This window comes from Sinohyriopsis cumingii, unplaced genomic scaffold, assembly GCF_028554795.1.
Source record: "Sinohyriopsis cumingii isolate HCF-2022 unplaced genomic scaffold, ASM2855479v2 utg002028l, whole genome shotgun sequence".
Classification (NCBI taxonomy): Eukaryota; Metazoa; Mollusca; class Bivalvia; order Unionida; family Unionidae; genus Sinohyriopsis; species Sinohyriopsis cumingii.
Genome location: NW_028316110.1, coordinates 376,063 through 388,993, shown reverse-complemented (window position 1 = coordinate 388,993; position 12,931 = coordinate 376,063). Strand labels below are relative to the sequence as shown.

Below are 12,931 nucleotides of genomic sequence, written 5' to 3'. Positions count from 1 at the left end.
ATCCATAGAACCAAGGGCAATCAAAAGCGAAACAGTGAGCAATCCAATGCAAACTATGAAGGTATATAATTTTAATATAAAGATGCATGTATGGGTTCAACACATTAACTTAAAAAGAAAATAGCTTCAGCTAGTGCTTTGAAATCTTAAGATGAAACAAACGTGAAGGTGGCGAATCTGTGGGGATGTGGGTTGTTATGTAGAAGAGATTATGTCCTGTGACAGCCTGCTCTCCTGAGTTCGTCTATAAACAAATCGGGTTGAAACACGACCATTAAGGTCACGGACTGGGGTGGGGTTGGGTAAGGGAATTAGAATGAGCCAAAGCATAGAGACAATTACTTGGTGGAGAACTTGTGATTGAATGCGGGAAAGTGGGAAGATAATATATAACACTGTCTCAGACTGAAAGATTTCACCGATCAGGCTCTCTAATCTGCAAACGTGTATACATCAAGAAGGCGTCTATTGCTCGGTCTCGTAACTCATTCGAGCGACTGGTGCAGAAACCATTCTGTGCGAACCACATGGCCCCGTCTGGAAAAGCAGTTTACGAATATATTCCTTTTACCTAGAATATGGCGGATTCTAAGCGTGGTATCGTTTGGGAATGCCAATAAGATAATGTTCTGGACTTCCACGCAAGGAGAGGGGTCATAGGTACCTTCTTCATGTATGACCTACGCTACTAATGACATGTTCTCTGAGGCGACCATAACGAACCGACAACTTATGAGGCTGATGCACCCATTTAAACTATAAACACTGTCCGCATTGCAAGACTTTTATACAAAAGTTAGTCTCTTCCCAAGTCTCTGAAGGACAACCCCTTCTTAGTCCAAGTGCGAACCATATCCGAATATGATGCGTCTCTGTACCGGAAAGATTACAGTTATGGAGAATTACTCGGGATTCCAACCTCAAAACAAACATTTGATGAACTAAAAATACTTCAGAATGAGTGACACAGTGTGTCAGAGAAAGCTGTTTTAGCATGACAATATGACGACAACGTAAGAACAACGTTAGATTGAGACAACTCTGTCTGAACTAGATGGGGGTAAGAATGATTCTGTTACAAACAATAACCTTTTTACGGATGTGTGCCTCACATCCCAACAATCATAAAAGTCATAAAAGATACAAAACATGATCCAGTTGGTAGATGAACTTGATCTCACTTGTAGAGATATGAATATACATTTTAAAGACGTGACAGAATCTACAACATCTATGCAATGTACAAATCACAGCTATCTATGTTGTTCATTTTTGAATACATGTTTACTACACCCTTAATTCCTTTAGAATAATTAGAATAAGAAAAGACAACGATAAGGTGCTGACTATGGGATAACCATCCTATATGACCAGCCCACACTCCTTGCCTTAATATGCTAAGGGCAGGCACCAAAATGATTCATATATCACCTGTACCTCAACCAACATTCCGGTAATACTTCGGTATATTTTACTCACAATCAGTTCATTTAAGACTCAGTTACATATTCTTTCTGTCGTGTGTGTGTGTGTGTGATTAGGATTTTTAACGCAGCTTTGACAATTTTTCTGTGCAATCGCTACGATGTCTGCAATGTGGCAGTTTATAGTAATGTCTCGCACTGGGGCATCATGCCGCAGACACGTAGCATGATGTCCTACCCAATCACATTATCCGGACACTAGACTGACCAGTCCTAACACTAACCTCTTAATGCTGAGCGCCTAGCGAGGCAGCTGTTAGTACCATTTTTTGTAAGTGTTTGATATGACTCGGCCGAGGTTCGAACCCACGACCTCCCGGATTCGAGGCGGACGCTCTAACCACTAGGCCACCGGAGCAGTAAAGTGGCCGCTAAAATTCATTGTTTTACCACAAGCTTGCTTAATATTCACAAACTTAAATAGCTTTAAATAAAACATTCTGCTTCCAACTTACCGGTAGCATTGCAAACTAGGAGCTAAGAACTATGACCTAGACCTTTAAGATCATCATTGTGGTATTCATCAAATTCAACTGGTTGTAGAAAATATGCAAAGCACAATAAAAAATTAAAATAATGACTAATGACCTTTAACTTGAATATAATAATCAAAATATGGCTCGATTCTCATTTTGAGAAAACAACTACACCAAGTTTCTTTCGAATTGTCTCCTCCTGGGACTCGTTTATTCCATATGATTTTACAATATGAAAGTACGAGGAAATAAACACCCCGCTTTAAGTAATTATTTTAACTGGCATTCATCCATTTTTGGACAGCATTAAGCGAGAAAACAAACTAATGAAAAGGAACCTTGATCTTGAGGATGAGATCCCCAATGTGATATCTTCTATACCCTCCAGTAATGATATATACGAATACCATATTGCATTCTAGAAGGTACAGAGTGGATATTAAAGTGTGGTGGACACAAATACAATACGTGCATGACTACCTTCGGGAGAAAAGCAAAAAGCAAATACAATACCGCAATTCGCTTACAGATCGACTTGGTTACAAAATAAAACCACATTAAGACTTATTTCCTTCATATCAATATATGAATGTGTTTAATGGCTGTGCTAACGTGTGCTTTTCGCAAAATACAGCTTTTAAATGGCTCAAGGCCTTTTCGTGCAATGTGTCTGATACAAAAACAGAGAATACCTTTTCCAGCAGTAACTCAAGTTTCTAACTCATTAATGTGGATTATTAATGTAACTTCAAGGAAACATTAAGCTTTCATTGTGTTCAGATGAGGTGTATATATGCTTTAATCCAATGGTTTGTATGTACAACAGCAGTGATAGCATGTCCCCCTATAACCTGGACTATAATTGCAGTGTAGTGTAAAACATATATTTGCTTCATTTTGTTTGACTTTCTGTACCATACCTTATGTTTATTTAAATCAGCAAAGAAATATAGATACAATATTTTTCAAAAAATTCCACCTAGCCTAGTCTTCTGTTTATATCATGCACTTCAAGTAATAATAACTCTTTTTTCAGAATGCTCTTCCGGAGATATTTTTCTATTTTTTTATATCATGTACTTCAAGTAATAATAACCCTTTTTCAGAATGCTCTTCCGGAGATATTTAAAAAAATTTTTTTTATAATAAACCTGAAGGTGATAAATATTGTGGACCCACCTACATGAACGTGGTCATATGTAATGAGAATAAGTGTACATTAGCAGTTAACAAATCAAGTAAAGCATTACGATTTTCTGCTGAATAGAAAACATATATTCTGCAGTCTAGATTTGAAGCACTCTAATTTTGAACACCGCTTAGTCCAAACACATTGCTGTTCCTTTACTAACTGCTGTAAAACAACTACCTGTAACTGGAGGAATAACCCAGTCCCAGGAACATCAGTGTCCAATCTGATAGCTATAATTAACTGTCGCTCTTTCCAAACATCGTCACTGAATGGTAGGTCAATGATTCTCATATATCATCGTATTAAAATGAAGAAAAGAGACTTCTATGGAAGCAGCTGCAGAGAACCTAACAGTTACCACCTATTATCGTCGATCAACATAAACACGATCAACATAGTTACGCTAACGTCACAAGTAATCCCTCGACCGTGTTCTTGCGAAATCTACAGCTCGTGTGAGTTGCAAACTGGTAAATGCAAAGGATGTCTGGTATCGAAAAGATAAAGGAATCAAAACGAAACAGTGTACAAACAAACAGGGAGAGAGAAAACAACGACAGTAATATTCCTAGGGCACCCAAGTCTACCAGAGAAGAGATAGTTATTACTTGGGGACGCTCTTGTGAAAGGCATCAACAAAAATTCTATGAAGATCTCGAAATTTCTGGCGCATCAACTGAGATTATTAATAATCGATAAAGATCTTCAACTTTGAATACGTTTCTTCCGTAATTATTTATATTGACGGCCAAATGGCGTCACCTGAACAGAAATAGAGTATCTTGAACAGAAGCTTCAATTGTTTACTTTGTACATAAGAAACGTAAATTTACGATCGGTAATAATTGTTAGGGTTATATCAAATGTAATCAAAGACTATGGTCTGACATCTGTCAGTATGGACAGATTTATTTTACAAGAAAGATGGTAAGCCGGTACAAAAGTCATGAATCACATTCAGAGTAAAATGATTTATTGATGTTATCAAGAAGATGTAACAAACTATCACACTTGTGAATGTTATAATCATTGTTTGCAGTGATTGGACCTGCACCGAGTATGTATAGTGCAATAAATTAATGTAAACATGCTTAAAATTAAAATAATGATCTGAAGATTTAATACAAATCATTGGAACTATTAGCCATGTATTAATTTGTTTACCAAATAAATGTCACTGGTCAGGTACACCATTAATCGGGTCTAAGTCAATTTTCAAGTACAAAATACAGGTAAACATAACATAAAATCATTATTAAAACAAAAAACAATGCAAATTAAATATGCTTATAAGCTATCAGATACATTATCAATGTTTCCCCTGGCTGGTGGATTCTTTCGTCCGCAAGTTGAAATTATCCATGTTGTCAATAAATCGTCTTGCCCTTACCTACATATCTATTATATTAGATGGGACACTCTCATGACCGATACCAGCGAGGGAATTCGAACTAGAATCTCTGCTTGATATTTTCCCAGACGTCTAGACAACTTTGTTTAAACGAAAATAGCCAGATAATGTTTGTCTACTTCTTGATAGATAAATGGTATTACCGATTGAGATGCCATAACTGACTCGAATGTGCATCTCACAAACGTAAGCTTCTGTGTGAAGAAAGGCAGTTCGCTTAAAAACAAACACAATTCCAAGTTTAGTAATGTTAATGTCTTGATGTTTTAAAGATATCGCGCATCAGCAACATTCTTTGTTGTCTTGTACCTTCTTTATATATCTATCTATCTTGATATATATATATATATATATATATATATATATATATATATATATATATATATATATATATATATATATCTATATATATATATAGAGAGAGAGAGAGAGAGAGAGAGATACACATACATACATACATAGTATTTACATACATACATACATACATACATACATACATACATACATACATACATACATACATACATACATACATGCATACATACATGCATACATACACTCTTAATAATGAATTTATTTGCAGTTTGGACAAATTTCCGAATGAATGGTTGTGTATTGCGACATTATTCAGGTAGGGTTGTATTTTGACGTAAGTCAGGTGGGTAGGTATTGCGAAATAGATCAAGCAGGAACTTACTGAGTCGTAATAGAGTCGTGGTGAATTATATAATGAGGAATACTGTTTCGAATGTTCATTCCTGTTCCTTTTCTCATTTTGTTTTCAGTTTGCAGAAGTATTTAATGTTGTGTTCAGATGTAATTTTTCGAGAAGTCATTTATTTAAATTGCATATTAGAATTAGACAGTGTTCATATTACTGTTTTGACAAAATAATAGTAACAGAGTATTGCTAATTCATTCAGCCACGTTTTGAACAATGCCATTATCATTACCATTTTTTGGTAACGTCTAAAATGCATCTCAAACACTCAGTACCAGACATGTTCCTGAAGTATTGTTTTTGTTGTTGTTGTTGTCGTTGTAGGGTTTAACGCCATTTTTTCAGCACAAGATAGGCTACACATGGTGGCCAGTATAATTTGTGGAGGAAGAACCCTGGAAAACCCCGGGAAGAACCACCGACCCATGAGAAGCTATTTGCAGGCTTTCTCACGTACCAACGTTAGCCGAGATTGAGACTCTAACTCACGCAGACAGAGGTGAGATGGCTGTGATTCATAAAGGTGAGCGCTTTAGACCACTCGGCCACTCGGGGCCCCTGTTCCTGAAGTGAAGTGACAGAGAAAACTAGAATCCTATAAATTTGTGGAACAGTTGACAGATATCAAGAAGAATCCAAAACTAAACACGTAATTACAAATCTAAAATCATGCTCATTCCAATGAATATTTTGCGATGATAATGGTAACTATATTAGTAATCGGTAGGAAAACCATTTGCCAAACCTGTATACATGCTGCAAGTGCACTCGGCGTGCTCTGCTTTACCCATATATACATGATGTATTAGTTTCGAATAAAATGAAAAGAGCTGATGTTAATCCTACAAATGGCTACTTGAAGAATCAGACCAAAATCACACAGTATTAACATAGTATAGCAGATTCGTGTAAAGTATATCACCATGAATTGCACTTACTTGAAGCTCTGCCTGGATGAAATCGGTAAGAAGGATATAGTATCTGGTCCACACGAAAACAAATACATCTTTTAAACATTGTACCTCATACATGTATATTTCACACAATGTGAGATTCTTATTCTTCTTAAATCAAGATAGGAAATTTATGTTGCTAATTTCTCCCAGACACATTTCCGCACGTTACTGAGACTTAGATACGGTTGTTCATATGGTTATTTTGAACATTGCAAAATTTATGTCATACGACTGACCAGAATGCCAACGACATACACTTAAAGTAGTGTGTTCATATGGAACAACAAAGAGTACATGAGCCACCCAGGCTATCTCAGAAAGTATATTCAGATAAGAAGTCTTAAAAACAAATAAAGGATAATTGTTATTATTAAACTAAATTAGACTGGCGTTACTAAAGGGTTATTCAAACCATAAAGAGTACCGGGATCAAGCTAAGGACAAGCTATAAATATTCATACTTAGGTATTCTTGACTACCATAATTCACTGATGAAGTCCGACATTGTTGCAGCAGCTAATGAGCAGTGGGTCACAATTTGTCTTGAAAAAGAAAATGTTCTAAAATATGTTGACCAAATAAATTGCGATTTTAGGGTCTGTTGATCATTTGCTTCAATATATCCTGTATATTCTTGAAACTTTCATTTACATTATTAGCAGTGTTACTAAAGCCTTCCTTCATATTCTGGTCTAGTCGGTTCATCTTTTCTTCCAGAGAATTCACTTTTTCTTCTAAGGTATCCATTCTACTGAACGTTTGTTCTACGGTGTCAATTTTCTGCGATAGCTGGTTTAAGATTTCATGGTGCTCGGAAAGTGCACGTGTTTGAATGTCGATATGTTCAAATAGTGACAGTTGCCTGGCAGGAAACATTTTGAACCTGTTATTATCTACTCCAAGCTTTTCAAAGATAGCTTTAATAGGCGTGATAAAACATGAGCATCCCGTAGACGTTCCACCAATAACCATCCCAACTGCACGTAAATTTCGAACATTTCTACCGACACAAAGGAAAACCAAAGCTCCGGAGTCACCCTCTTCTGCAAAATCACTCGTTTGTACTTCCAACTGTTTAAACATGACCTGAAAACAATAGTTTCCACACACATCCACCGGTCGAACAGAACCCTCATTACATCTCAAAAGTCCTTGTGTTATGCCCGTAGAGCATCCGAATTTCATCACCAATGATTCCTTTTGAGAAGTCTCTATGACATCCAGAATCTCCCCACTAGTGAAGAGGATGGGATCTTCCTTTGTAAAGCCTATAATATATAAGACAAATGATAACTTAGTCAGCAAATAACCAACCTTTCGTGTCAGATTTTAAAAATAAATTGGAGTACAATTGCCCCTTTTATTTTGTGTCATATTGCTTACTTTTGACAAATTTCGCCTGACTTCAAGTTGTGATGAAAACAATACAAAACATGTTCCATCATTCAAATATGTCCCATTCAAAAGGTATTTAATTTCTGTCCCTACATGAAGTGCAAATAATTAATTTATTCTTAGCCTAGGTATTATTATATTTCTTTTAAAATATTATGCAATAATTTCGACAGACGTTAAAGTCCAATAGCAGTCATAAGCGTATATTTCCTCAGACCAACTACTGAATGACGGTTATTGATTTATTGATTGGACAACACCAGAACAAACGCTGAAATGAATTAAGGCATTGCTGAAGAGCACATTTAAAGAATATTTGAACTGGAATAAAACAAAAACTTCAAGTCAACTCTTGAATGAAGAGATTGATGGAAAACTTAGTGTATGGACGATTGAGTAATGCTAGAATCAAACCTGCAATATAATTCTTGAATAACGGAATTATTGGCAAGCTTAATCATTGTCGAACTTGATGAAGGGATCATTGAATAGTGCTAGATTCAAATCTGCTAAAACACATTTGAATGATGATCCATTTAAATCAACCCTTCAATGAAAGGACTGATGGCGACCCAGATGAAGAGATCATAGAACTAACAAAATACCTACAAAAGAACTTTGGAATGAAGGGACTTTCACATAGACCCTTGCATGGAATGAACGGACTGATTGAGAGCTTAATGAATGGATCATTTGATAGTACTAGAACAAATCCTTCAAAACAACCTCGGAATAGAAGGATTGATGAAAAACGTTAAAATGGTGTGATTCGATGGTAGTAGAATAAAATCTTCAAGCTAAATCTTGAAGAAATGGATTGAGTTTGAGTGTGGGATAACCGGTTAGCACTAGAAGAAAAGCTACATACGCTTGGATGAAGTGATTGATAAAAACTTTGATGCAGGAATAACCGGCAGATCTAGAACAAAACCTTTAAACTAAAGATTGAATTAAGTGATTGATGGATAGTTTGGTGCAGGGATAAACTAATGGTACTGCAGGAAAAACCCTCAAAACATAAATGGAGGAATAATTCAATGGTTATAGGCAACGTCGTTCAACCCAGCTCTTGAATAAAGGGATTGATAACTAGCTTGATAAAGAAAGGATTGGACAGTGCTAGAACAAACGCTTTAATCCAATTCTTGAATGAAGGAATTGATAGGGAATTTTGGTGAATGGATAAATGGATATTGCTAAAACAAACCATTACAACCAACGATTGAATCAAGGAATTGATAGAGAGATTTTTCAAGGGATGATTTATTAGTACTAGAGCAAAACATTCAGAATAACTCTTGAATGAAGGAACGGATGGCAACTTAATGGAAAGATGAATGGATAAGTACCAATACAAAACCTTGAAAATGAACTCTTGAATAAAGGATGATCGGATAGTAACAGATCAAAACTCCAAAACTGACTCTTGAATGAAGAGACTGACATTAAGGAATTAGTCATCAATAATAGAGAAATACATTTAAACAAATTCTTGAATAAAGAGATTCAAGGAGCACTTGATGGATGGATGATTAAATAATACTTATGCAAAAGGTACATAGATTCCTTGATATATTGGCCTATTCAAAATTTGTCCAAACTTTTATCCATGTTCGTCGTACGTCATAACCATCACAAGGCTACGCACATGCACACAAATGCTAATAATTGAATGAAAATGATTTCATGATTGTGTGTATTACGTGTCTTTAACCAATCGTATCATCCACAAGGTGAGCTGAATATATATATATATATATATATATATATATATATATATATATATATATATATATATATATATATATATATATATATATATATATATATCAGGCAAACTGTCTTCATTGATTAAAAGATATACACAGGTCAAAGATCTGATAACTATATATTCACTGGATCCTAAACTAAGAGAACACCCATAAGTACAGAGTTAAAGAAGATGTATTATAGATATTTGATTTATAAACAACCATTTTTAACAGAATATTGTGACTAGTATGTAGATTGTCCTACTATTATTTCATTTCGGTACCATATCTTTCTTGTAAACAAATACACATGCGTCATTATGCAATATTTGTATTTTGATTAAAAAAAGGTGGAACCAGTAAAAACATCGTATTTGATTATTTTTATTTCGTCCTAATTTGTCACAAGATGCTGTCAACTTGCAGCATTTGACCCTAAAGCACGAGCAGCACCTATCAGTTGAAATCATTTATACAGATATTTCTCGGACTCCAAAAGCATTGATCCATTGGAGTCGAGCTAAAGCCTAGTCGAACGAGACTAATAAGCAAGTTAATTTTACACATGGATTGCAATCCATCACTACAAAATAATATCATGACTATTCAGATCAGCTAGTCTTAGTTCATCTTTAATGTATCAAATATTATACATTACTAGTGCTTGTGATGATAGTGTTTGTGTTGAGAAACGAGAAAAGCTAGTAAAATGAATTGAAAAAACGTATGTAGAAAATATAAGTTATTTCATTATATTTTCAGAAAGATTGTGAATCAGATTGTCTAGCAGTGAATACTGCTGATGATTCAAAAATACATTATAATGTTATATCATTACCTAATCTTTCGAAATCACCATCAGGAAAATTTCCCGCTTCTGGTATCCTATCTTCGTCAGTAATCTGTATTAGAGCTGCATCAACAGAGGGAGTATAAATGTTTCCCTCTTCCAATGCTAAAGTGTGTACTCTCCCAAAAGGTTTATAACCTGGTATTGGTTGTGGTTGGTGAATTTCTATTGGTGGTGAACCTTGTGCAAGGCAATAGTTCACATTCCTCTTTTCTTCGTCTCCCTTTGTAATGTAGGTCTTAATATCATCTTCTGTTAAAACAACATGAGCAGCTGTCAGGCAACCGACCTTTTCATTAGGGAGGTCTACAAATCCACCCAAACTCCCAATTTTGTCTCCTGTTGTTATACAGCAACCTATACGTAGTTTTGGGTGGTATACCATTGCGTTGTGGCCTCCAAATAATAAAAACTCTCCTTCTCTGACATCAGTAACTATTCCATCAATATCTTTTGGAAATTCTCTTTCCCCAACTGGTATGATACCCTTCACAGGAACATAGAAAACTATGCACATGTCCTCTACTACCTTCAATTCTCTTTTCAAGTAATTACGTGCTTTAACTGGGCATGATTTAATTATACTCAGATTGCTATGTTCTCTCATAAGTTGTTCTGTGTGTGTTGCTATACAGTGGTTCGCAAAAGCTATATCTTCTGATCTGACATGCTTGTCACCATACAATTCAACAATATTTCTTTCTTCATCGTTAGGTACATACTTATGTCGAACGATAATGTCGTAATCAATAAAAGGTTCTGGGATCTCTTTCTTCATAAATATACATTTCTGGTCCTGAAGAGTGACCACAAAGACTGGTGTATAAGGATCGTCTATTTTATATCCACACCAGACGCCTGCAGCCTGGGAAATAAACTCCCTGAGCTGCTTCGACATTGCACTCAGGGCTAGCTGGACACCCTTGGTAAATCCACTTTGTTTCATGGCAACCCTCATAATACCTTGTTTTGGAAATATTTTATTCCTTAACATTTCTTCTACCTTCTGATGATTATTTCTGATTGCCTCTAAAAACTCACCATCTTGCAGATCTGAAATGAAGAGACCAATTAGTTATAACAATGGAATATTGCATTTGCTGCATGAAATATACTTATTATATTTTCTCGAATCTACCTACCCTTTCTTCTTTTTTTGTATGTAAACTGAACGAAAAGAACTAAATAACAACAAATGATGAAAATATAGACTTTACATCAAGCTACAATACAGCCAAATTAAAAAGTATATATTTAATTTGTAAATTAATGGGGAACTATACTGAATTCATTTATTCTCATGGGAATAAATATTCATGATTTTGTTAAATTTGATTTTCACTTTGTGGATTACACAAATGGGTCTTAATTGGGATTATGCAATGTGTAATATTGTTTCCACATATATATGTGGATCAGCAAAGGGGTCCTGTTTTTTTGGATTAGACTAAGGAGTCCTATTGTTTCAACATATGTTTTATTCTTTCTTGTATCTTTAAACTCGCAATAACAAAGGTCAGGTACCTCCCCCCCATAAGGATATAACTTCTGAAATTTATGAGCTAAAGATGATTGCTTGAAATTGGCATTCATAAATGAAGAAGTTTTCCACGTCTGCCCCCACCCCCTCTCCTCGGTAAATTTCCCCCGTAATCTTTCCGCTAAAAGAGGACAAATCTATACATGCATAGCTCTTTATCGCCATAAGATCTGATTTAACAATATTTAAGGACCTCGTTCCATACGGCCGCTGAAACATACTGTCTGCATATTCTCAAACCCAGAAGTGACATATTTATGAATGACGTTCAATCCGTACTTTGCACTTTGCAAATTATTTCATCAGAAAATCATATCCATTACTCCAATAGCTTTGTGTCAGATAACCTTTTCATTTAAGTAATTATTTTGGCAAATTGTTTAGACTGTAGTGAACATGATTGTTTTAGATTTTAGTGTATTATGAGTTTGTTCCGTTCCATTTACAACATTGTTTTGAAATCATTTATTTTCTGGGGTTACTATAAGTCATTGTTTTGGCATTGAAGATCAATTTCTTGGATTAGAGACGTGTTCTATTGCCTCATTAAAAGGATTATTCGTCTTAGAGCCTTTAAATTCTTTCGCTGGTTTAGTGAAATTTGGTCAAATGATGTTGAGTGGATTTTGATTATTCATTTTTCAAACATTTATATTTTTAGCAAGAATGACTGTGGCGAACCCGCATAATCTGCATTGAATTGAGATATAATTTCCAGTATGATTATAGGAAATTGTTCTAGTTCTGTTCAGTGGGTTTAAAGACGTAAACACGATGTCACTTTAGACGATACGCGTCCACAGCCCATTCTTTTTGATCTGGTAGAGGAGAGACATAAAGACGGAACTAGTAGTTCATTATCGTAGTGTCATCAATACGTCAGATTACAACCAACAAATCCACTAACCGTCTCCCAACAGTTGGAAGAGTGACTCTGGCATCTTCTGGTTTACAGGCTATTCCGAAGGATCGTACGCGACCCTTTCTGGACAGACTGTCTACCGGAAAATTCCTTTTACAAGGAACATGGCGGAGTTTGAGAATTATCTCCTTCAAACCTGCCCATCGGAAGAAAATTTAGATTTCCATGCATGTGTACAGCCATGACACCAGAAGTACGGTACTACTGACGTGTTGTCAGAAGCAGCAATAACA

The 12,931-nt window shown here is 35.5% G+C and overlaps 1 protein-coding gene across 2 annotated transcripts in view; it reads right to left on the bottom strand.

Moving 5' to 3' along the window:
• Positions 1 to 4,108: 4,108 nt before the first annotated feature.
• Positions 4,109 to 12,931, bottom strand: part of LOC149771214 (uncharacterized) — a 59,629-nt gene continuing 50,806 nt past the window's right edge. For both annotated transcript variants that reach the window (XM_089948717.1, XM_089948718.1), the window contains exons 16-17: positions 10,225 to 11,289; positions 4,109 to 7,508 (exon numbers count right to left, since the gene is read on the bottom strand). In XM_089948717.1, the coding sequence (XP_089804843.1) occupies positions 6,832 to 7,508; positions 10,225 to 11,289 (1,742 nt within the window). In that variant the 3' untranslated portion in view covers positions 4,109 to 6,831. The remainder of the gene's footprint in view (positions 7,509 to 10,224; positions 11,290 to 12,931) is intronic.